This window comes from Myxocyprinus asiaticus, chromosome 34 (assembly GCF_019703515.2).
Source record: "Myxocyprinus asiaticus isolate MX2 ecotype Aquarium Trade chromosome 34, UBuf_Myxa_2, whole genome shotgun sequence".
Classification (NCBI taxonomy): domain Eukaryota; kingdom Metazoa; phylum Chordata; class Actinopteri; order Cypriniformes; family Catostomidae; genus Myxocyprinus; species Myxocyprinus asiaticus.
The window spans coordinates 32925025-32951471 of NC_059377.1; the positions used below are offsets into that span (position 1 = coordinate 32925025).

General features: G+C 37.7%; 2 protein-coding genes across 6 annotated transcripts in view; both read left to right on the forward strand.

Annotated features, from left to right (window-relative positions):
- The first annotated feature begins 4239 nt into the window (after positions 1–4239).
- LOC127425082 (sal-like protein 3) lies at positions 4240–14114 on the forward strand. The gene is made up of 4 exons (XM_051670721.1): positions 4240–4955; positions 8667–11606; positions 11748–12088; positions 12396–14114. The coding sequence occupies exons 1-4, from the start codon at positions 4886–4888 to the stop codon at positions 12789–12791; spliced, it is 3747 nt and encodes a 1248-aa protein (XP_051526681.1). The 5' UTR covers positions 4240–4885; the 3' UTR covers positions 12792–14114.
- A 3029-nt stretch (positions 14115–17143) lies between these two features.
- The window catches only part of LOC127425131 (probable phospholipid-transporting ATPase IIB), a 63215-nt gene continuing 53911 nt past the window's right edge, over positions 17144–26447 (forward strand). For 2 of the 5 annotated variants that reach the window (XM_051670799.1, XM_051670800.1), the window contains exons 1-4: positions 17144–17231; positions 19741–19914; positions 24682–24832; positions 26239–26352. In XM_051670799.1, the coding sequence (XP_051526759.1) occupies positions 17152–17231; positions 19741–19914; positions 24682–24832; positions 26239–26352 (519 nt within the window). In that variant the 5' untranslated portion in view covers positions 17144–17151. Of the gene's footprint in view, positions 17248–17947; positions 18152–18903; positions 19026–19740; positions 19915–24681; positions 24833–26238; positions 26353–26447 lie in introns of those variants that run through there. The other 3 variants (XM_051670802.1, XM_051670803.1, XM_051670801.1) reach the window with 3 other exon arrangements.

Below are 26447 nucleotides of genomic sequence, written 5' to 3' on the forward strand. Positions count from 1 at the left end.
TCCAAAAGTATTTAGACACTGAAGCCTTAAAATGTAGGCCTACTGTATGACTGGCGCTGCATTACATAACAAAAAATACAATCTAGTGGCGTCTGCAAACAATGCTGGACCTTTTCTCAGATCTTCTGTATGTTCTCTATTGGGAGTCATTACGTTTAACCAACTGGTCCCAAGGTCGTTTTTAGTGGATGTGTTAAGTCCCCTCAAGTTCACACGGATGCCCCAGAGTAACCACACACTGTTAAAGATTTTCCCGCCTAAAAAACAGTAAAGAACTGGCAGTAGGGTTGCCAGCAAGTTACTGTAAAATTATTGGTGTCTTGCTGTTGCTGAAATGAACAGCTAGATACTGTTTTTTGTCTTCCAAGTAGTACAGTGTAACAACTTGTGTTTTACTTAAACACAAATTGATTGGCTGGAGGAACATAATATAATAGTAAAGAAAGTCCAAGGTGCCAGCACAAGAGAACACTAATCACCATAATGGTGACTTCAAACAAAACACAACTATTGATAACAAAACAACAACACTAAATAAAACCAAAACTTCTATTAAGTCTAAATAAAAATGTTGTACTTTTTTTTTATTTATTTTTTTACAATTTGTGTAGTCCCAATGCATTGCCAAAGCATACATACTTATTCAAGCGCAAAGGCTTATGGGTATTTCACCATTATAACCCACAATCCAATGTTATACTGTTATTTTAAAGTTTTTTTTTGTTTGTTTGTTTTTTTTTCATCAAAAAATATACTGTTAAATCCTGGCAACATTTTACATTTAATAAGTACATTACTTCAAAGGTTTATTCATACTTTTTTTTTTTTTTTTTTTTTTGACTTCTCATTAGACAGACAAGTGAAGGCTGATATTCGATGATAAAGAACAGAGGAGTTGGTCAGAAATATCATGATCACTAACCATGTGCCACAAACTTGAATTTTCATGGGGGGTTTTAAAATATACATTTCAAAATGTCACTAGCTTTCACCAAGATGATATCATGATTTTGAATGTTCATTTTCTCCTAATGCCTTGCAAACAACAGCTATTTACCATAAAACTAGTCAATTCACTGTGAGCCTGCTCTTGATCTCCCAAAATGCAACATTTTTAATAGCAAACTATTGTATTTAAGAATCACAGTAGATTGCTGTAGGAATTTGGCCGTTAATTTACAGAACTTTTTTACAGTGCAGGTGTAGTTTAGTTCATTAACCATAGACATGTTTCAGTAATGTTTAACAGAAGGTCAGAAAGTGTCTAAATAATTTTTGTCCTAATTTTGAACTGTATATTTATTTTAATATAACAAACCTTACAAACATTTTTTATGAAATGCTTTGCTTGAAAAGTGTGCTTGTGATGTTTATTTTAAAATAAATTCCACTTGGTTTGATATTCTTTAATCTAGTGCATTGACATTCAAACAAAGTTTCACTGTGTAGTGTGTTAACATTGAGACCATTAGTGTAGATAGAATTATTAAACAGTGATCTACAGAGTAACACATAGATATTGTAAATGTATATGTACTGTAATTTAAATATATATTTAAATCTGATGACTCCTAACATCCAACATCTGACTGGATTACATTGCATATATATGCAAGGAGATGTCCTGTGAAGCTTTCAGAGAATCTAAGCTGATGGAGATTAAACTCATTCGTTACATGCTCTTTTCCTCTATAGCATGCCAATAAATACTAATAGCAGGGCCTGTTCTTTTTCAGTTCTTAAATGTAAGTAAATTACTTTGCGCCTCAAGTCTTCCCTCTCCCATCTCAGACTGCATACACTCACAGCCAGTAATTAACTACTGTTTTTACTGGCTTCACTCTTGTTTTTGCTTGTTATTCCCTCAAGAACATTGAATATATAATATCCTGTTTGTGCCTAAAATTTGCTGTCTTTCCTAAAAATAGTTGGTTGTCATGACGACCCACGTTAACAGAACTGAAACATCTTTGCATGGTTGTTTACAAAGCAAAAACTTTGTGTACGTATTCAGCAAACAGCTTTCGCAGAAGTGTTTGTAAATGGTATGGGGGGAGGGGGGGATCTGTATGTGGTTGGTTGCATATCAAGATATATTGCGAAAAGCAGTGCATGCGGATAGTTTGTTGCATTTCTAAGAAAACAAGCATATAAACACTAAAGACTCCACTTACAAAAAGTACAATGTTTTGTTTTTTTTGTTTTTCTGGTCATGTAGCATGGTATTCTTCTAAATATCTTGGAGTACACTGTGAACACCATAGTAGATGAATATGGTAATTATCCAGTATCATGGTACAGTGTGTTTTAAAGTGCCATGGTATTACCATCTGACGATTGTACCATGGTACCAGCACAGTTCTTTTTTTTATAAGAAACCTGTATCTCAGGGGAAAAAAACGTTGATATGGCTCAGCGGTATCAGGTCCAACCTGCTTCACAATAGACCCTTGCTCACCCCTCATACATTGAGATTCAGTTTCTTTTCCTAGCTAAAGTCTCTCCCGCTTCTGTCAATCACAGCCTTTATTGGTGGAAGCGGACCTGACACCCTGGACCTCATGTGAAACCATGGCCGACAGGAGGCAATAAGCCGGAGAATAGCAGCCATCTCATAGTAGTCCTCCATTTAGCAAGTGCTTTTTTTGCTCTCTTCGCTCCAATCCTGCATTAAAGATAGAGAAGAGAAATCAATAGAGGTTCACAGCATTAGATAAAAGTCTCAGACTTGAGAAGCAGCCGTGTTAGATGTGGTAAATTAAACCAATCAGAAATTTCCAGAGGCCCTCGGCACATAGAACAGTGCTATCTCACATCTGTCCATCTCACTGCTCCATCCCTGCTTTGTTTGTTCTTCAAGTAGTTTAGCCCTGACACTTTATTTGTTGATCTATCTGCGATGATGTGCTTTATACTCGGAGTCAAACCCTCTTCATCGTGTTTAAAGTAGGAAAAGATGTGTTCTAGCTGTGGGATATGTTCTTGGTTAAAAGCTGCATTTGAGCTCAAAGAAAGTGCAACAGACCATGAAACAATTCTAAACATCATTTTGGTTTTAATAGAAAGAAAGAAAGAAATCTCAACAAACTTTGACGTGGACAGAACTCTTACTTCTTTTAGCAGAGTACAACTTGTCTTTCAGTTGAACCTGTTTTGTTTTTTGCACTAAGGGAGACTGTTATTTTAAATTAAATAATACGATTTTAATCATATGTTAGTGAAGCTATAATCTGATTACCCACGAAATGGTGACCTAGAGTAGGAAAAGTTATCTTTAATAATATTTATGATTTTAGAGATCAATTTTAGTTCACTTTAAATCTGGCTTGTGTGCTATGACTTTATTCTTATGAAAGCAGACAGGGAAGGTGAAGAAAACAAAAATGAAACAATTATTTCATAGGCAGAATTTTAAATATTTGTCCTTCTAGGCACTTGACTCCATCTGATCATTTTGTTGATCATTTTGTAAAGCCTGTTAGTAATCCTATGGATAACAAAAAGCCGGGATAACAGCAACCGTTTTAAAGACTTCCCTTGGGGTTGGATTTTGACAATTCCCACCACTTTGTAATTTTATTGATAATGAAGAGGATGGCGAGGAAGGGACTTTTGATTTTTGCCAGAAAAGCTAGTTAAGGACAATCAATAGTACATCATTGGGAGAGTTTTGTGATAAAAGCCCTCGGTTACCCTGGCAATCCATCACTTGGCCATACAGATAGGTCAAACGAAATTATATTGCGCTTATCTCTCTACACCAGAAGAGTAACAGAGACGCCGATCAATAGGCTTATATATTGTTCTACTTGTGTTGTAATGGAAATGATGTATCGCTGATTTAGAGCCCTTTGGCCGCTATACACCAGCGATACTGGTCAGATGTGAGTGTTGTCTGATCCCATGAGAATAGTTCAGTACAATGATACACACATAACTGAAGTTTTCTGTGTTGGAGGTACATAAAATTGTCTAATACAGATCAAAAGTGTAATATTTTGGGGTTCCTATGAAAAGCATGTTCATATCTGATAGTTATGTGAAGTTATGCAAAAAGTAAAGAGGAAGGAGAGCAGGTTACAGAAGGGTCTATCAGGCTTTATGTGTCATCCTAGTGGTCGCCTTATGCAATAAGCTAAGAACAGCCCTCCAGCAACTCTGGTTTTTACGCGTATAGATTTGGAGCCAAAAACCAGCGAGCACCCGTTTCATTTCAGTTCTTCTGGGACAAATCACCTTATGGGACTTTTCAAGTTTCTCGCAAGTAAAGACATAAACTGTGCTTTCGGTAGTCTTGGATTGGATGGAGGATGCGTGCGCGTGTGAGAAGCGGACCGACCGACCGACAACACAATGAACCGTGTTTGCTGTCGTCAAGCATTGCTCATAAATGGACAACAAATTGCCAACCATTAACCGAGTCTATTGCTATGATAAAAAAGTTGATATATCCGCCTATTAGAACAAACTTTGCTTGCGTGGATACAGGAAAATGGCCATAACTTTTAGGAGGTGATGTTGAACAAACTAGCCTACGGACGGATTTTACGCGAAGTGTCACCACAGACGCACTTGTTTGCGTCCAGTTGTCCTGTCGGACGTGAACGAGGAAAAAAAAAGGGGAAAAAGTTAGGAAGTGAAACGGGCTAATTACTCAGTCCATCCCTCATTTCCATATCCAGAGAGAGTGTCTCTGGCGCTTGGCCAATCCCTCGTGCAGCGCAACGTAATACATGACCCTCTATCATTATAACGCCGACATGCGCAATCTGCGCAACGGTAACAACATCTAATATCTCTTATTCACTGACCCCGGGACTGTACGGGATTGCCTGCGTCCGATGTATCTGCAGATCGGAGCGCCGGAGACTCGAAGCGCAGAGACATGTCCCGAAGAAAGCAATCGAAACCGCAGCATCTTAAATCGGACGAAGAGGAAAAAAGTCCGGATAACGGTATGTGTGTGGAAAATATGATCATTTAAGTGAGTCTTTTCTTTCTTTAGAACTCAAACTACAATTGTTTTCTGTCAGAACATGGCAACAATATGGCAATGGTTTATTGTTTTGGAGTTGTGTTACAACCAATATATGCATGACACATTAGGTCCCTTTGAACAGATGGAGAATTTGGGAACATAATTGGTTTTTGTTTTGTTTTTTAAAGTTGATTTAGTAAGAATATGTGTTTAAGTGTAAATCTAAATGTAAATGCAATGTTCAGTTCGTATGACGACAATAAGAAACTCCAGATAAAGTTTTAAAGGGAGTTTGATGAAACAGCATTTCAAAAAGAGGATGATTTAGTTTGTTTCTTTGTGTATACTATAAAGAAACCTTACTAGTATGAAACCTATTATGCGTGCTTTTGTAAAGCTGAAAAAATGTCTATTACGTGTCCTACGTCCATTACTTGACACTTGACAAAAACAATGAATTTTATTTATTTATTTATTTATTTATTTATTTATTTTTTGGCGTAATTTCTAGTGTATTTTGTGTTTTAGTCTTTGAGTTGTTAACTTACAATTTATTTCAAATTCATTAGAAATAATTGTACATTTATGAAAAAGTACCCATGATGTTCTCCGCGCACATAATTAGCTTAGTTAGGCACTGTACAGGTATATGGGCCTATTTATTAAGTTTTGTGTTTTATGTAGGCTAGCATGTTTTCAAATTTTATATGTTTTGATTTATCATTAATTATTCATTTTAACCAGTAACGGTAGACTAGAGCCATACATCTATAATTAATTAGTCTGCATTTAATGTGTGCTAAAAGTACAAAAATAAAGTTATTGGATTGTTATATTCTTGTTGCAAAACCTACAAAAGTGGCCTTTTGCAAGAAACAAAACCTTTAAGATTCGTCTGTTTTCGCCAGAATAATTCCTTTTGTCATGGTAATGTAGTTATTTACGTGGCCACATGAAAAATCCCCACACTTGGATTGGTTTGTGTCGAAGTTGTGTGTTTATTTAAATCGCGTTAAAAGTATTTAATGCAACACAAAGATCGACCTAAAAGAGTTGAACCAGAGTTTTGGTTGAAGACAAACAGTAAAGAAGGTTTATTGTTCTTCATATAAGTTTTAATCAGATGAATCCATTGGAAATCAGGCCTGAGCTGCAGAAGTGTAATTAGCAGAAAGGATTAGACTGAAAATGTGAAACAACTTTGTAAAGCAAACTTAATGCAGTTTTTTTTTTCCAAGTTAAAAATAATATGTTTAAAAGGTGTTATTTGCTACTTTTCTATTAACTTTTTAGAATCAGTTAATCAAACAATATGACGAATTTTGCCAATAGGCCAAGCAAATATACAGAGCATGCACTATTTTATTTCATATTGCTGCTTTTAAATGTTCATTTTTTGGAATGAAAGACATCTTGTAGTATTTTGAAATTTCTTATAATTAATGTATATTTAGTGCAGCACGCTCAAATCTTGAGCATGTTTATTTATATATTTAAAAAAATTATACCATCACTAATTTTTTCGACTGTAAAAGGACTCATTGACATGCATATATGTATTATTTCTGTTATATTTAATATGATTTTTTATATTTTATATCATTATAAAACTTTGTTTTCAAATTATATGATGAGTTGACTTAATTTCAGAGCTATATCCATGTACGCAATGATTACTCGGGATATTCCTAAATCTAAGCTGATTTTTCTCTTTGCACAATTATTCAGACTTTCGTGTTTGTTCTTGCATCTATTGCGGATGATCATCAGGCCTCTACAGTAACAATTGTCTTAGGAAAACCATTTTAGCTTATTTCTTCTGGCATCTTAGATGTCTTCAGAAATTTATCGTGAGAATCTCATGTCGTAACCTTTGTCTGTCTCATGTCGAAATTATCCAGCTAGGAGTGTAACAAGACATCCTCAAAGCTAACAAAACCACAGTTACCAGCTGAGCTCCCTAGGAATCTCCCAAGTTTTTCAGTCTTTGTAGTGGCTCATGTCTTTTTTTTCTGATTTAAGAATTTGATATATTTATCTCATGAACACAGCTGTGGCCCTCTTTTCACTGGGGTGACTCCATAGGATATGTGTTTTTGCGTGTTTGTTACTCTGCACTGTTGAATGGATGCTGATGTTCTAATGTTGCTAATGTTGACCAAAGACTCATTTTAAAACATTTTAAATGATTTGTAACACAGGCCTGAAGATACTTGGTCCGCCTCACTAGATCAGTTTCAGTTTGGGCTCACCTTTCGGTCTTAGAATAATTCCAGGACCACCCACCCAGTTACTGGAATTAAACAAGCAAATGACCCACACAGTAACTACTCTGAGGGAGGCTCACAAACAAGAAACATAAAGAAGAAACATAACAACACTTGACCACAAAATTATTTATGATCAATTCTGTCACCCATTTCCCAGTGTCTCTTAGACATTTGTTTTCCATTTACTGTATTCATAAACATTCGTTACAGCAACATCGGGGCAAAAAGAGGTGTAATTAAGACAATCTGCCCCCAGAATCTGCCATGCGTTTTTTTATTTTTTAAGAATATTACAAATTAAATAAATAATCATGAAAAAAGAAAGACAAAAAGATAAGAAAAAAATAGAAAAAAATACACGGATACAAAAACAAACGTATATGAATTGTTAGCTTACATTTTTCTGTTTGAAATCTTAGTGTTTATGTGTTAAACTATTTGTGTGTGAATTGTCCGGAATTTTCTGGAACTTTAGCGTATGATTTAAAAGACCAAGTGCATTACCCCTTTTTAGTGACTTGAAAAGCCAACTACCTGTAATAACTTTTAACACTACTGTATATAAACTCGATGTAACCAAGGCCTTTAATTCTTTATAAAAGTATCAGAACCAAGTATCAGAATGAAAATCTGACCCAAAAGATGCTGATTTGTTTTATGAAATATATTAAATGTTTTGGCTCATTACACATAGTTTGCAATGAAAGATGTTTTAGTCTTATCCAATGATTTCTGTGCTTTACTCGTCTTAATGTTCTCATAATTATATTCTACTGATTCTGTAAGAAAATGTTTCTGAACAGATTTACTTATTAAAAGGTTATGCGGTTTTTTACTTCCAGTGAAAAGACACAGTTCACATATTTCTTTTTGTTTGTTTATATATATAATATGACCAAATATGACATGTTTTGAAACAGTTTAAAGCTATTTGTGCATTTTACACATTACAAATTTAAACTGTCTTGTCAAGGTTGTGCACCATCAGCAGTGAGCAATGCCTAATTTACTCAACAAAGTCAAGTGGAGAGGAATTAGTTCTTCAAATTCTTCAGGAAATAAGAGTGTTTGATAGCAATGGAGAGTTCAGATTAGTCAATCAAAGACTCAATTTGCCCTTGACTGACAGTGCAGCTGTGAATTGTATAAAACATTGGAAATCAATAGCTCCTTTAGAATTTCATTAAGCTCCCGTATATTCAATAGATAGGTCGCATAATTTGATGGATTGTGCAAAGAAAATTATCGTCCGAGTCTTTGGAGCATGATCACAAAAAGGCTGGCTTTCAGTAATTGGTAAAGTGGTACATTTGATTTAGTTTATCTATATAGTTCACTCCGCTTAAAATAGCTGTGAAAAATCTATCATCTCAAGAATTTCTATTCATATGCTTTCTCTCTGTGTCTTTATCTCCCAGCACTTCTCTTGAGGGGAGGCGATGAGGAGGACAGCGGCACCGAGAGCCGCAGTGGGGGCGAAGAGACACATGTGTGTGAGAGGTGCTGTGCCGAATTCTTCAAGTGGTCTGAATTACTGGAGCACCAGCAGAAGTGCACGGAAGACCCCCCTGTGCTGATAGTAAAGGAGAACGAAGAAAAGCCTGTCTCCCAAGGATCGCCCACAGAGTCCTTCTTAAGCACCCACAGTGACTCAGCAGAAATGATGGAGGTTAACGACGAGAACTCTGAGCTGGCTGAGAAAGTTGACGAGAGCCTCGGCATTCCTGAGGAAACCCACATCATCGACGTGGGTGAACAAATGGATATTAGTTTTCCTGGGCATAAGACATCCAACCTCAGCCATCCACCACTCGAGAATGAAAACCTGACCGCTTCCCTTGCATCATCTATCACCAACCACTATGACATGCCCAGCACCAATGTGACCCTGGAGATCCTTCATAGCACCAGAGTGGCTGTTGCTCAATTCTCCCAGAGCATTCACTGTGCGGGGCCTGCAGGCAAGCTGAGCTCAGCCGCAATCCCCATGATTCTGGAACAGTTGATGGCTCTGCAGCAGCAGCAGGTACACCAATTACAGCTCATCGAGCAGATCCGCAGCCAGGTTGCTGTAATGAATAGGCAGCCCACGCAAGCCGCCCTTAATCCGGCATCAAAAAGCCTGCCCTCTGACTCTAACACTTATAATTTCCAGGGCATTGCTCCACCCCCTGTACTTCCATTATCTGGGGTCATGCCCTCTGCAGTGAATGGGCAGGCTTCTGTGTCCCAGGCTTCTATGCTTGTGAGGTCACCACTGCTGTCTTCACAGCCAAAAAGTGGACAAACCAACTCTCTAGCAATGGACAGTGCCACTGCTTCCATAACAAGTTCAAGCCCTCATCTCTTCAGCAACAGCGATGCTTCCCCACTCTTGCCGACCTGTAGCGGTTCATTCTCTAATGTTAGTAACACCCAACCTCTCAGCACTTCCAACCTGCTATCAGCTTGCCAGAGTAGCCTACTTAGCCCTGCTGCCAACCTACCATTACTACCTCAAAGTCCTCCCAATGGAGTCATCTTTCCCAATCCACTGGCCAGTATAGCAGCCACTGCCAGTGCATTAGATCCACTTGCTGCAATGATGAAGCACCGTAAGGCCAAACTGCCCGGTGTCTCCATTTTTGACAGCAAGCCCAGTTCTGAGGACCCATTTTTCAAGCACAAGTGCAGGTTCTGCGCCAAAGTGTTCGGCAGCGATAGCGCATTGCAGATCCACCTGCGTTCACACACAGGTGAGAGGCCCTTCAAATGCAACATCTGTGGCAATCGTTTCTCAACAAAGGGAAACCTCAAGGTCCACTTTCAAAGGCACAAGGAAAAGTACCCTCATGTTCAGATGAACCCATACCCAGTCCCAGAATATCTGGACAATATCCCTACCAGTTCTGGGATACCCTATGGAATGTCTTTTCCTCCCGAGAAGACAGGACCTACTTGGTTGGACAGTAAACCTGTTCTACCAACAGTGCCGTCCTCAGTGGGTCTGCAGTTGCCACCCACAGTACCAGTTATTGAAAGCTTAAGTGACTCGTTTACAAGTACACCCTCTGAAAGATCTCCACACAGGCCCTCACCAGCTAGAGGTGAATTTACACCTTCGTCACCTAATCCCACTGGCACCGAGACAGATATGTCTACCATGACATCTTCCCCTAAGTCAAATAGAGAAGGAGAACTCACACCAACTTTTAATGTAGAGGAGGTGCACCTGCCACCAAACAGCATGATCAGAAATGGAAATGACTTTGCAAACCAGAGCTTGCTTCCACAGTCAACAGGAATACCTGTTAAGGGCAATGCACCCGAGTCTGATGATGCTTCTCTAGCTGTAAATAAATCCTCCTCTCCCCCACTGATCTCTGAACAGTTTAAGTCCAAGTTCCCATTTGGTGGTCTTCAAGACTCTATGCAAACATCTGAGACATCGAAACTCCAACAGCTTGTAGAAAACATTGACAAGAAGATGATGGAGCCCAATCAGTGTGTGATCTGCCACCGTGTGTTAAGTTGCCAGAGTGCACTAAAGATGCATTACCGCATTCATACAGGGGAGAGGCCGTTTAAATGTAAGGTTTGTGGCCGAGCTTTCACTACAAAGGGAAACCTGAAGACTCACTTTGGTGTCCACCGTGCAAAGCCTCCTCTTCGGATTCAGCATTCCTGCCCGATCTGTCAGAAGAAGTTTACTAATGCTGTTGTGTTACAACAGCACATACGCATGCACATGGGAGGGCAGATTCCCAACACTCCGCTTACAGAAACCATCTACGAGAAAGATAATGATATGGAGAGTTTTGACAGCATGAGCACTTATGATGATGACTGTCTTGATGACATTTCATTCGAGGATGAAGGGGATTTAGTAGAAAACAGTGAAAACACTCTGAGCTCCTTTTCGGACAGTCCGCCTCCCGTTTTATCTCTCCCAGCCAGTGTGTCGGACCCTAAAAATGCAGAGGGTGACTCATCAGTCAGTCTCAGTCAATCAAATGGAAAAAAGATTGCCAGGTGTGGACCTATGGATAATGATCAAAACGCTCTTGGCTCCACCGCCACAGGAGAGATGGAGAACCAAAGCATGGGAACAAGTTTAATGCCACAATCATCCAGTTCTTTTCACATTCTTCCCTATCCCAAAAATAATCCAACCGAGGGCCAACATGAGCACTCAGTCTCTCCGAACCTCTCCTCTAAAATCCCAGAGACAACATCGTTAGTGAAATTTGAAACATCAGATTGTCCTGCAACAAATGTAATCAATGGGGTGACTTTTAATCAAACAGGAATCCAGTCCATCAAGTCTACATTCAAGAAAGAAAACCCTGTCAACGTGCAGTGCTTCACTAAAGAACATGGTAAGATAAAACTGCAATACGATACAAGAAAAACATACACATTAGTCCGAAAATGTAACTAATTTAACACTTCTTTATTTCATTTTGTTGTTGATCTGTTTGATTATATCTCCAACTGATTTATTTTGTTTTTATTCTCAGGTGATGCTCAAAGCTCAGCTGAACAGGAAAAGAAAGCACCGACTGTAGTTAAAATGGAGATGAGTGCTTGCAGTAGACCATATATGCTAAAAGAGGGGCCTTTCTCTGGATTTGGCCTGCAGGCTCCTGCCGTCCGATCTGAGGTGATGATACCAGGCATCACCTCACTTACTGGACCACCCCCTCCCCGACGGACCCCTAAACAACACAACTGCAGTGCATGTGGAAAGAACTTCTCTTCTGCCAGTGCCTTGCAGATCCATGAGCGTACACACACAGGCGAAAAACCCTTTGGCTGCTCAGTCTGTGGTCGAGCTTTCACAACAAAGGGTAATCTTAAGGTATGTGATCATTCCAATTCTATTTTTTGTCAAAAAGCAAAATTGCCGAGGCTGTTCTTAAGTATATATGGAAAATTAAAACTTTACTATTTTATTCGTCATACTGTATGATGATGTACAGTATACTGTTCACTCATTCTAATGGACATCAACTTTTTATTCTCTTGATGAAGAATCTATGCTTACCAATGCGTATACACATGGCTGTCTTCACGTACACTATTGTTCTTTAAAGGTTATTGTGCTGCCGATACACACCACTGATGCAAATATCATATTTTTTTTATTTCATTCTGTTTGTCTACAGGTGCACATGGGCACCCATATGTGGAATAACACCCCAGCCCGTAGAGGAAGACGTCTGTCTCTGGAAAACCCCATTGCCCTACTTGGCGGAGATGCCCTGAAATTCAGCGAAGCATTTCAGAAGGATTTAGCAGCACGGGCCATGAATGTGGACCAAAACTTCTGGAGCCGGTATGCAGCGGTTATAACTAACGGCTTAGCCATGAGGAACAATGAAATATCCGTTATTCAGAGTGGAGGAGTCCCTCAGCTCCCTGCCTTTACTGTGGCCACGGACAAAGCTAGCACTGGAAACAGCCCACCAATCACAGCCCTGGAAAAAACAGGCATAGAAAGGGGTGCTGGACAACACTTTTCCATGATGATGAATGACAAAAAAGATATTGGAATCAATTGAAGTAAAGTTGACTTATTCTTTTTCCTTACTTAAGGAATGTTAAGAATAAATGTGTCTTGATTTTCTTTTTTTTGTTGTTTTTTTTACTTTTTTTTTTTATCAGATTAAACTATTTAAAATGTGCTTCATTCATGTGGAAAAGTTTACGTTGCTTTAAAGGCACATGGCCTTTATTATTCTGAGGCCATGGTTAGTTATAAAATTATGCTCATTGACTTAAACCTTACACTTGATTCAAGGGCATTGCTCTGAGATAAGATTATTATTTTATGTTGTAAATATGTATTTTATTTCACTTGTTTTTGTAGTAAAACATTGCTCCATTCATGGTAAAGGGAACATGTTTGCGTATATAAAAGAAGCTTTTCATTCCCACACTGTGGTCTTAATAATGCTACAGCTGAAAGTATGTAACTTAAATCCCCAAGAAAAAGAAAGAGACATTTCAGTGTCTTTGAAAAGATCTGTATTATTCTTTGACATCCCACTGCTTTGCTGCTATGTATGGGATGCAAACCATTTATTCTCATGCAAATGAAGAACACCATTATGAAAGCTAGTATAGCTGCCATCAACAATGAAAGGTTCCATCTTATACCAGCCTATGTTAATATATTATTAATGCTGATTATGAGTTTGTTCTGTCTTGTTTACCTTTACATACGGTACAAAATTAATTAGTGGGCCAAAATGAAACTATTAAGTATATCAAAAGTGTTAACAAAGATCTCAAATAATAATAATAAAAAAAACACCTCTAAGCTTTGGTTGTATAGTTATCTATGAAAGCCCCTTTTGTTGCGGGACAATTTGATTTTTCAATTTAGAATTTTTTTATTTTTAAGTGTGTTTTCATATAAAGAACAAAATAATTTTATATGACAAGGGAAAAGAAAAAAAGTGAAAACAATATACTTGTCTGTAATGATAGCCTATGTCTTATTTACTAAGAGCGTAATGTTTCAGATCTGTCATGTTACAAGTTTTTGTGTTTTTTTGTTTTGTTTTTTTTAGTGCTATTTTTCCTTACATAATACATTGTTTAGATTTCATTAGTGTTGGAAACAAAAGGGCAATTTTTCATAAGATGGGAAATGATAAAACAAGGGACGGGGTATTTGATGTGTCCTCTGCATGACAAAGAGACGCTATTTTTATACTCAGATAGATTATAACAGGAATTAAAATGTACACCAGATTTGCTTTTCTGTCTGCACATCAGTATTTTTACACGGAACATCTGAGGTGGGCTCCTTAAACACACTGACAGAACTGGATTTATTTCTAAGATGCAATATTGCCACCTCCCTCAATAAAGAAATGTCAAACTATTTTGTTTGTATTCATTTTACAACCTCAATTTTGTATCTTAACAGCATTCTCATGGTCATTTGTGATTACAGGCCTGGAAAATTAATAAAATGACATGTCATATATATATAAAATTTTACTAGTTATTCTCAACTTAATATTGTTCTTTGTGAATGCAATCTATATGCATTTTTTTATTATTATTATTATTCTTACTCAGCGATCACGAACAACTTAAAAATTCATGAAAAAGTCTTGAAAATTCATTGGCCAAAAGGTGTGGGAACCCTGATCTTAAGTTAGGAATAGTTTGGTCTCTCTCTCACTCTCTCCCCTCTCTCTCTCTCTCTCTCTCTCGCTCTCTCTCTCCCTCTCTCTCTCTCTCTCGCTCTCTCTCTCCCCTCTCTCTCAACTTCAATTTTAAAGTACTTTATTAGCATGATTGTGTTTACATACAATATTGCCAAAGCATTAATACCCAAAACAGATAATGAAAAGACAAAAAATAATAATAAAACTGTAACAAATAACAATAAAATTAGAATTAAAATAAGGTGCCAGGTAATGAATAAAATAAAATACTATAATAACAATATACAGAATAAAATATTAAATAAAATAAGCATTTAACAAGATATTATGGACATTAAAAAAAATAAAAAAATACTGTGACCAAAGTACATTAAGGCAGTAATTGATTTCTGAGGGTGTGCAGCTCAAAAATGGATTTTGCTGCAACTGATGTATGATTGTCCTCCCCCAGTAACACCTGCATTTGATCTGTTTCTGCTGAACTAGAAAACTGTGGCATGAGGTTTGAGAGTTTGTCAAAATATTTCTTTCTCACCTCTGTAAATTTCTCACAGTGAAGGAGAAAGTACGTCTCTGTCTCGACCTCACCAGTGTCACAGTGAGCACAGACTCATTCTTCCTTTGGAATCCATGTTTGTCTGTGTCTGCCTATTTCTATGGCCAGACTGTGATCACTGAGCCTGTATTTGGTGAGGATCCATCTCTGTCTTACAGTGTAGAGATATTCTGCCAGATTTTACTTTCTGTTCAGGGCCCGAAAACATTCCAGTTTACTTTGGTTTTTACTTTCATTTTCTCAATGATCCAAATATGAATTTTTGCTTTTTTTATGATTTGGTTAATTCTGATTTGGTTTTGTTCAGCAGTGCTGGTCTGAAACTGGTGTTTGTTAGTTGTTAGTGGGTTTGTGAGTTTCAGAGCCAGCTGACAAAGGGGACTGGTTTTAGGCTTCAACTCTTGGGTTTTAAGGGCTTCATGTTGCAGTGTGTTAGGGGAACTTGAATTTAGGTGTGTCCAGAATTTTTCAATATGTATAATTAGGGGGTATCTAATGCCCGGCATGCATTAGTAGGTGTTCTTCTCTGAACACTTAGAATGTTTCTACAGAATTCTGCATGCAGGGATTCTATGAGGTGTTTGTCCCATCTAGAGTTATCTGCCAGACAGAGTGGACCCCAAACCTCACATCCATAAAGAGCAATAAGCATAATAATACCATCGAAGATTTTACACCAAATTGTTACAGGAATGTCTATTTGGGTAAATTTGCCCTTAATAGTATAGAATGCTCTTCTAGCTTTCTCTTTTGGTGCATTCACTGCCAGACCAAACCCCTCTGAAGCACTGATTTTTAGACAGAGGTAGTCGTAGTGTAGGGTGTGTTCTATTGCAGTGTTTCCCAGAGTGAATGTGCATCTGGTTTCCTAATCTGTTTTTTTCCTGGAAGATCATAATTTTATTTTTTTAATTTTCAAATTGACTGTCAGGGCCTGTTCTGACAGTAGTTCTCCAGCAGGTCCAGGTGCTGCTGTAGGCCTTGAGCAGTAGCTGACAGCAGCACATGATAAAAACCTTTCCATAATTTTCAGTTTTGTATGGCTATATAAAGCCATATATAGCTATACAAAGTCTCGCTGGTTACATCGCCAGGGTATGTGATAGCCAGAGTGTTGAGGTCCCACCCCTCTGATGAGGCACATCCATCCATTGTCACCTTGATTGCTTTAGGCCTTTGAAATTTAGATATGTGAGGCTATCCAGACATCAGAATCTGTGATTGGGTTAGCCGTTCCAGAATGTTGACCTCGTGCCATTCAGCCCTTTGTTTGGTTTAGATGTTTTCACACCTTCCAGTTTGCACCTCCAGAAAAGATCTTGGGTTGTTGTTGAGCAGGTAGGCAGGTAGACCTAGGTTAACTCTCACTTTGTTTGGTTTAATTTATGCATCAAATTTAATTGTTGGTTTCCTTGAAGTTTCCAATATTTCAGTCTTTTAAAGATACTCACTGCACACTGATACTATCAGATTGTCCATGTTGCTTCTCTGTTGGCTGATGCTTTGTTTCTGGTGTGGTCTGTGGAGTCCTTAAAATGCTGTGAGATTTCAAGAGAGTTCCAAAATTCCAAGTTTGTTTAAAAGCAATTTAAGTCCTAATGATACTGATGCAAATCAGTGTAAATATAATCCAAGACGATCCAGCAATAAAATCCTGGTTAATCCAGAAAAAATAAAAAATGTATATATATATATATATATATATATATAGCAGAGTTCAGGAGTACCTCTCTCTCTCTCTCTCTCTCTCTCTCTCTCTCTCTCTCTCTCTCTCTCTCTCTCTCTCTCTCTCTCTCTCTCTCTCACACACACACACACACACACACACACACACACAGTTTTAAGGTGCTTTATTGTCATGACAAATATTTGTACATTGGTACTGCCAAAGCGTTTACAGCTGAGCTGCATACAAATAAAACAGTGCAAAACAAAGTACATAATATAAGAAAAAAGTTATAAGAATAAACTTGACATATAAGCTAAAGGTCTTAATGTGCGCGGGTTAGGCTGTGTTTATATTATTATAAAATAATAAAATAATTATATAACGGTTAATTGTGGTATATTAAATGGTAAATCAAAGTTATTAAAATACATACGTGAATAAAAAGTAAACTGACTGAATAATATCTGACTTTCTTCCGGAAGTTGCGACGTTCCCTACGTAGTTGGGTAAAGATGGCAGACGGCATACCTCTGAATCCCGTACGGAAGAATTCGAGAAAAATAGCGTATTATAAGGCTGGTAGACCTGCCAGGTGCGTAGACTGTTGGGTAAAACGCCGCTTTCTTTTAAGCATACAACTGTAGTATGAGTTATTAAAATGTCTTATCTGTTGCTGTTGGGTTTATTCTGGGGTTTAGTGCTCACGAGCTAACAAGCTAGCGCGGCAGTGTGAATTGAGCAGCGCGTGTCAGATTACAGCTGATCAACATTGTGTTCCTAGCCATAGAATATTTTACGAGGCATAAGTGCATTCATAGAATTTACTAATAGAACATTTCACAGAATATCTCACCATGAGCCCTAGAAATAATAATAAAACATCTTATAGTACAATTTATGAGCATTTGGCACATTCATAGAACATCTCGAGCCATTGGTACATCTATAAAACATCTCATACAAGATCTCACGAGCCTTCAATACATCTGTGGAGCATCTAATAGCATATCTCATAAGCTTTAGGTACTACATTCAATAGGCTAACATGTGATCTGCTGATGATGAGCGTGTCAGAATACACTTTATCTCTGCAAACTGTTTTCCCACAGTTTATGCAAGACAAAGATGTTAAAGATATTCATTTAGAAACTACTGTCCATCTGGTTTTCCTGAACCGCATAAACAGTCTGACAGCACACAGGATCTGTATTTATGGCATCCAGCTGTTTGTCAAATACTGACATTCTAAGGACCACTTGTGGCATTGTTTCAAGAGAGTATGGATCTAGACCAAAGTGATTGCTTAATTTGATTTCTTTGTTTGGGGTAATGCTATTGCACACAATCACTTTGTTGGTCATTTTGTGTTTTCATGAGATAGGAAGAAGAAGAAACGCAGAAGAACTGACCACAGTTAGGAAAGATTAATTGGACCACCAGCTATGCTTGGATCAAATGTTGCTTATTCTGATGTCCTTCTTGATTTATATGGCTGGTTATGCAGATTTGATGGTAATCTGATTTCTTTTATCACACAATTGAACGCAAATATCAGTGGAAGGCCTGTGGGCAACTCATGTATTTCATGCTAGACTATATTGTTTATGATTACAGCAGACAAAAAAAAAAAAAAAAGACAAAAAAAGAAACAACTTTCACTATGGCCATTTCTACTCAACAACTATTCCAGTTTAACAAAAAATTATTATTATTATAAACATCAAAGGCTAAAATCCACATAGACAAACGTCAAAGTGATGTGTTTTTGTTGAAATACTGTCATAATAACTTGCCCATTGTGGCAGGAGCAAATTTGTCATTTCCCAATTGTTGCATAACTCTTAAAAGGGTAAATCTCATGAAACCCGTGAACAACATGCAAGGGACTTTTTTCACCTCAAACAAAAGAAAGAAGCAAGGAATCACAAAATGATGCCTATTTTAGGACCATTCATTTTTTCATGAATTTTAATGGTCACAATTCTCAGAGAGGAAAAGAGCATTTTCTATCTGGCTAAGAGCAATTTGGCCACAGCCAAAAAAAAGTTAATGTCATTTTTTTGTTTTGTTTTTTGTTAGTGCTGCAGCAATTGCACACTTCATCTTTAGCTAACAGTTTGGTTTACTGTATTTGAAAGCAGCTGACTGAGTTCAGTAAGTGCAATAATCTTAACCACACATATGATTCACACACTCTGATCTCTCAAATCTTTTTCTTCCTGATTCATTCTGTTAGAGGAATGGGAGTGGTCCTTTTAAAATCATTAGGACTAGAGTTTGTAGGTTGTTGGTGTTCGCCTTTGTTTGTGTATTACACTTCTGTAAAAATTTAGCTTTACACAATATCACAACCCGAGGCCTATTCAGTGAGCATTGCCTGGATCTGGTAAATATTTTTATGCTTCTTTCAATGTTCAACTCTAAAAGGCAGTCTATGTTTGCAGTGGTCACCGAGGCCTAATTACATGAATTAAATCTATCCACATATAACTCTGGAGAGAAATGGAAACGTGCATGTTTTGATGCCAAAGCCAAAGTGGAGCTGGTGCAGAAATGGCCGGGCTTTTGTGTAGGTGGAAGCTGATATCCTCGTGGGACTCTGGATGTTTCAGAGTGTCACAATAATGTTCTGCTGCTCTCAGTTTGAGATGTATTTGAGACTGTTCTCAATGCAGAGAAACAGAATGTGAGAGAGGATCAGTTCCCTTAACTTCTGCTTTTTGTGGTCTACTTATTCATGTTTATTTCAAACTGTCCTCGTTTTGTTGAACACTGTATTTTTTTATTCTGGAGTTGATAATGAATACTGGAATGTTTTGGGGGTAACAAAAACTGCCAGGGTGCCTGTTGATTACATTGGTGGCATGGCGTTTTTCTAAAATAGCAAGCGCGCCTTAATTTGAATGGGTCAATCTATGCTTGTGTCATTTACATAGCTTTGCAGGTTAATTGGCTTTTTAGAACTGTAGCTAGATTATTGTGAAGCGCTACATTAGCCCACACAAATGTGGTAATCTATAATTTTGGCATAACATCATAATGCTGAAGTTTTTGGAGGTATAATATCATTCTTTTAACTTTTTTAAATAATTTTGTTTCAGGTATCAGATTGAAGACGAATCCTTGAACCTCGATGAGATGCCCTTGATGATGTCAGAGGAGGCATTTGAAAACGATGAGAGTGACTATCAGACGCTACCCAGAGCCAGAGTCAGTCAGACATGTAGGGGACTGGGCTGGTTCCTCTGTGGTGGATGGAAGGTCCTGTGCAGCAGGTAACTGCCCATTCAAGAATTTGAAATTATCATAATCTAAATAAATGTTAATTTATTAAACAGTCCGAACGTGACTGCTGTGTGCATTTTCCATTTCCCTTTTTGATTTGTAACTAGTAGCACCTAGAGCAGATAGTTTTCCTAAAAATTGATGGAAACATTTGTGGACAGCGGGACTAAGTTGTGAAATTTTAAATAATACCATGCTATAGAAAGTAGATTTTTTTTTTAATCAAATTGTTTATGTTTTCAGGAGTGTTGGTTATTCATGTTTTTGAGATGTTACAGACATTACAGACGTGCAAAAATTAGCATAAATAATTCTGATTCAAAGTAATGGCCGGCATCATCCCGTCCCTGCAACCGTTTTAAAATAAAATGATACATTTTAAATTCTGAAACTATGTACTGATTACCATTGTCCCATGTCTGCCAAACATGTTGAGTGTTTCAAACATCATCTGCAGCCTGAAACTGAACTTTTGGAAGGAAATTTGATTCCTTTCCAAATTTTGAAAGGAATTGAATGCACTTAGCTGCATAGACAGCTATATGATGCTCCCTATTTAGTGAATTATTTAACCTCCAATGCACTGTCTGTCTGCACTGGTCTCAGAACAGTTCGAAATGCACCATATTTTCATCCTAAGTCCATATAAACAAATCTTCAAAATCCAACTTCTGGATGAACCCATTGATTCTCAATGTGATAATGCACAGTTAATATAGGATTTCTAAGGAAAAGATGCACTAAAGTACACATTAGTGTATATTGTGTTTTGCAGTGTGGCGTTTCGCGATAAATCACTCAAATTAAAAAAAAAAATAGCATATTGGATGAAACTACAGACTTTGAATCTTTTGATTTCTGACTTCTTACTAGATGTAGTTTTGTTTCTCCCAAAGACAAACTCAGCTGTGGTCGGTGCCATGTTGTTTTGTCACATGACTCTGGAGGCGCATTGAAAGTTTAACCATTTGCTAACAGCACAGAGTGCATATAGTGAATTGCATTGCATATAGTGAAGCCAACATACAACATCCACACGTGTACGCAGGGTCGCATGAGGTTAAAGGAATGTTCCGGGTTCAATACAAGTTAAGTTCAATTAACAGCATTTGTAGCATAATGTTGATTTCCACAAAAAACAATTTCGAATTATCCCTCCTTTATTTAAAACATCCCTTTTTTTTGCGGTTATAGTAAGGCACCTACAATTGAAGTGAATGGGGCCAGTCCATAAACATTAAAAGACACATTGCTTCAAAAGTATAGCCACAAGATGTTAACATAATTTAAGCATGATAAAATTGCTTACCTTATTTAAGTTATATCCTATATTACAGATTTGTTGTCATGACAACGAAACCCTGTAGTATTGGATATAACTTTACACAGATAAGAGTAAGTGTTTTTATCACACTAAAATCATGTTTACACAATGTGTAATGTCTTGTGGTTATACTTTTGAAACTGTGTATTTTAGCATTTATGGACTGGTCATATTCACTTCCATTGTAAGTGCCTTACTGTAAGTTTTTTTTTTTTTTTTTTTTTTAATAAGCAGGGTTTTTTTGTGATAATCAACATCATGCCACACATGCTGAAGATTGTGCTTGACTATTGAACCCCGAACATTCCTTAATATTTAGATTCCTTCGCTGAGAATTAAGAGACTTCCTTCAATATATCTGTATGCGTACTAATAAATAAATAGATGTAGCTGTAACTGGTATGTTCCTGACAGCTCAGCTGGTAGAGGATGTTGCTTTACAAGTTTAAGTCCCAAGGAAAAGCACATCCTGACAAATGGTATAGCTTGAATGCATTATAAATTGCCTTGCATACAAATGTCTGCCAAATGCATAATTGTAAACACAAGATCATATAAACTGCTTAAAACATTCAGCTGTTTCCAGTTTGACAGAGGATCTTGGCCTTCACTTTTAGTTAATCAAATGTCACCATTGTCATGCAGCCTACTGTGTGTTTGTAGTGTGCTTGTGCCAGGTTGGCTTGGCTTCTTTCTAACGCACCGGTAACTGTGCATGAAATATACACACAAGCACAGGTTGTGTTTTTGGTTGAGGTGTTCTCTACGCATCATCAGTCTGGAGGTCAAACACTCTGACCGAAAATATGCTTATCCAGCCAACAATGATGCTACTCAATGGCTATTTTGAGATGACTTTTAAATAATATTGCAATGCCTTTTGCGTTACGTCAATGGCATATGACACAAGTGTGATTAAAAGAGATATTAGTAATTTATGGTTATGAAAGTGTGCGCTTGAGTCTTTCACTTGTTCTACATTATCAGCGGTGCATCTCAATTGTAAGCTGCGTATTGATTTTTTTTCTCCTAATGAACAAATGGGATTTCGCACAGCTGACCAGTTTGCTGCTTTCCTGTAATTTTCTGTGTGCTTAGGCAAAGGATTATGAAATGAACAAATAATTCAAGCAGAATAACTCTGCTTATTCAAACGGCCTTATTATTTAAACTAAATTCATTTGAGCAAATAATCTCTCTTATGAATGAGTGCACTGGCACTTACAGACAGGAGACAGAAGGGGCCAATGCAAATATTATTATATATATTTTGTTTAACGTTTATGTAATTTAGTTCAGTGCCAGCCAAACCAATCGGCATGACTGTGTACACTGCGCAGAGTACCGGCTCCACACCTCAGCGGCTTCGCGGAGTACAGCAGGGATGACGACCGCTAGATTATAAAATGAATATGAAGGTCAACAAAGTGTTTGCCGCTGTCTCTGACCTTCACAGCGAATCAGATGTTGCCTTTTATTAGGGAAGGGTTTATTTGGCATCTACAGGTTTGTTGTTGACTTTAGGCCACAATCACACTAATCCGTTTTCATTTGAAATCGTAGTTTTCAGCTTCCCAACGTCTTTGTTTTCCAAAGTATGTGGTTATGGAGAGAGTTTTTCAAATGCTTTGTTTTCAGTTGAGGAAAACACTGTCTTGCATGGACGAGAGGCGTAAACTTAGCTTTCAAGAGAAAACGTGTAAGTGTTGATGTGGCCTTAGATATCACTTGGCCCACACGGAATCCCCAGATCTTCAAGAAGATAAGCATATTTTTACAGAATTGGAATGTCCATCATTCACTAAATACTGCACATTCCCTGTCCATTAATTTTTTCTTGATAATTATATTTTTAGAGTAAGAGTGAATAAATGCCTTTTAGCTACTGTACACTTTTTCTTTTTTTTTTCTCCCCTTTTCTCCCAAATTTGGAAATTGCCCAATTCCCAATGCGCTCTAAGTCCACATGGTGGTGTAGTGACTCGCCTCAATCCGGGTGGCGGAGGACGAATCTCAGTTGCCTCCACGTCTGAGACCGTCAATCCACGCATCTTATCACGTGGCTTGTTGAGCACGTTACCGCTGAGACATAGCGTGTGTGGAGGCTTCACGCTATTCTCCGCGGCATGCACGCACAACTCGCCACGTGCCCCACCGAGAGCGAGAACCACATTATAGTGACCACGATGAGGTCCTTCCTTAGCAACCGGGCCAATTTGGTTGCTGAGGAGACCTGGCTGGAGTCACTCAGCACGCCCTGGATTCGAACTCGTGACTCCATGGGTAGTATGCTACTGTACTCTTAGTACAGAAGTCTTGAAATCAGAATTGACCCTATTTTATTCATGTTCATTATTTATTACATGTTCCTGGTGCACGTTATTCCCAGAAAAATAGGAAAAAAATGTGTTCTATCAAAATGTATTAACTTAGTCCATCTCTGAAATTACTTTCCCTCTTGGCTGAAGTCACTAATCTGTCCCCATGGACATCCTGAATTTTGTTCTCTTTGAATATCCTGTTTCACTTAGATATATGTCAGAAAATAAAGTAAAATGGGTTGCAAACACCATTCCATGTTAAATTTGATAGATTTACATCTGTAAATTTATATCTGTTCTGCAGATTTCCATCATAGCAGTGCAGAAAATGTTAATAAAAAGGTATCAATAAATATTGGACAGGAAGAATTCAGGAGGAATGTAAATATTTGCAGTGGACCATTTGAATTTGTTTCCGTGACTTTCCCATGATGTCGTAGTAGAATAAAGTCTTATTATAGGAACAGTCCCTCTTGAGCAACCTAGTGTGATGAAAACTCAAACACTTGCCACTTGTGGGATTCTAACCTGCAACCTTTTGGCTGTCAGCCTCGAACGTTAACCACTAGGCTAGATCGCCTTGAATGCATGTGTTTATTCTGCAATGGTGACTAAGCTTGTATGTCTTTATTCATGGGGTTCAATGAGCATCCTCTCTCTCCATTTACTGTTATGTTCTTCCATTTCACTTTTACTTCTTAGTGTAAGTGCACTGTGTTGTCTGTTTAAAGTTCAAGTGAAATTAGGCCGAGCAATCTTCAAACAGCTTCTCTGTACTGCTGCTTACATTAATGTTGCTTTAACATCAGCTGTATTTCAAGTGGAATCAACTCGATACTTGCGACTGGTGGCGAAAACACAAAGGCCTCAATGTTTAAGATCTCTAAGGGATTAATTGTAAAAAATCACCAGTTTTCAGTTTGCAACCCCTTAATTAAAGTCAATGATCAGCTGTATTTGTTAGCCTAATTATTTGGTGAGGGATATATTTAAATGATGGCCATTTAGGGGAATCCAGGCCTAAACTGCGCCTGTAGCAATGTGTCATCCTCTTTGGTAAATTTGTCTAATCACTGGATGATCGTTTTCCTCCTTTGGTCTCTGTCACGCAGCTGCTGTGAATGTCTGGTTCACACATGTCGCAGGAAGAAGGAGCTGAAGACTCGGACAGTGTGGCTGGGACATCCCGAGAAATGTGAAGAGAAGTACCCTAAAAATGCTATCAAGAACCAGAAATATAACATTATCACTTTTGTGCCAGGGGTAAGGCCATATCAAAAATCTGTGATGCATGTCATTTTGTTTCTGAGAATAAGAGTGCTAAAGTATACTTTTTCACCAAGATAACAAGCTTGAAGGTTTTTTTTATTTTTTTATATGTAAATTATTTAATAATTTACTTTGTAGCTTTATTTATTTTTCATGTGTATTTATCCCTTTTCTTTTAAAGGGATATTTGACCCAAAAATTTAAATTCTCATTTACTCACCCTCATGATGTCCCAAACCTTTATGACTTTTTTTTATTCTGTAAAACACTAAAGGAGATGCTTGGAAGCATGTTAGCCTCAGTCACCATTCACTTTCATTGTATGAAAAAAGATTAAATGAGAGTGAAATTCGCTAAAGCTTACATTCTGCATAACATCTCCTTTTGTGTAAAAAAAAAGTCATAAATTAAGTCATAAACATGTATGGAACTACATGAGGGTGAGTAAATTATGGCAGAATTTAAATTTTTGTGTGAACTATTCTTTAAATGGTGCTGAATGTCATTTAGATGTCAATTTTACATCAAACACCAAATGTACGACAAGGTAGTTTGCCGGCGTTTGGGTCGGACTTTGGGAGATCTCGCTAGGCTGTTTAAAGTGAAATCTCTATCCCGAGTATTTGTAGCAGATTTGCTCAGTAATCAGGTTAATGTGTAACTAGCTGTGAAGTAAGAGGGGTGTAACAGCAATCTAACGGATCTATTTCCACTGAGTGTGTAAGCGATCTACTGTATTATGACTGCTTGCAATGTCTTATTCAGAGCAACGCGCTTTGTGTATGTGCCCCTGGCAAACTATTTGCAGCTTGTACAATGAATTATGTATAAGCCAGTCAGGTGCACTTCCAAAGCGCTTCTACGATGCCACATATTTCTGCAGATTGTGATCTAACAGATCTTAAAAGGATAGTTCCCCCAAAAATGGAAATGCTGTCGTCATTTATTTGCCCTCATGTTGTTTCAGGTCCATTGGAATTTCTTAATTGTGTGGAACACAAAAGGACACATTTTGGCAAAATGTTAGGAACTGACAGCCGCAGTCACCATTCACTTTCACTGTTGGAATAAAGTTGCAATGGAAGTGAATGGTGACTGAGGCTAACATTTTGCCTAACATCTCCTTTTGTGTTCCACGGAAGAAAGAAAGTCATACATGTTTGGATTAACATGACAGTGTTGACAAACTTTTCATATTTGGGTGTACTATCTCTTTTAGCTTTTAACATTTTACTATCACCACTCAATAGAAGACCAAGTATGTTGATTTTTTTTCAATGCATGTTGTAATGGGCAAAACATTTATTTAACTTTGCATCAAATATATTTCAGGTTGTCGCTTTCATAATACCTATTAAAATACCTATTATTGGTGCTTTCTCTTATTTGTTTCATTTTAGGTTCTCTACCAGCAGTTTAAGTTTTTCCTCAACCTTTATTTTCTGGTGGTGGCATGCTCTCAGTTTGTTCCTTCACTAAAGATTGGATATTTGTACACCTATTGGGCCCCACTGGTGAGTATGCCCAACCATACGAAGATGGAGATCGATTGTAATCCTTAACCGTTCATTCCACAGTACATTTAAACCTGTTTGTCTGCTTTCTGAAT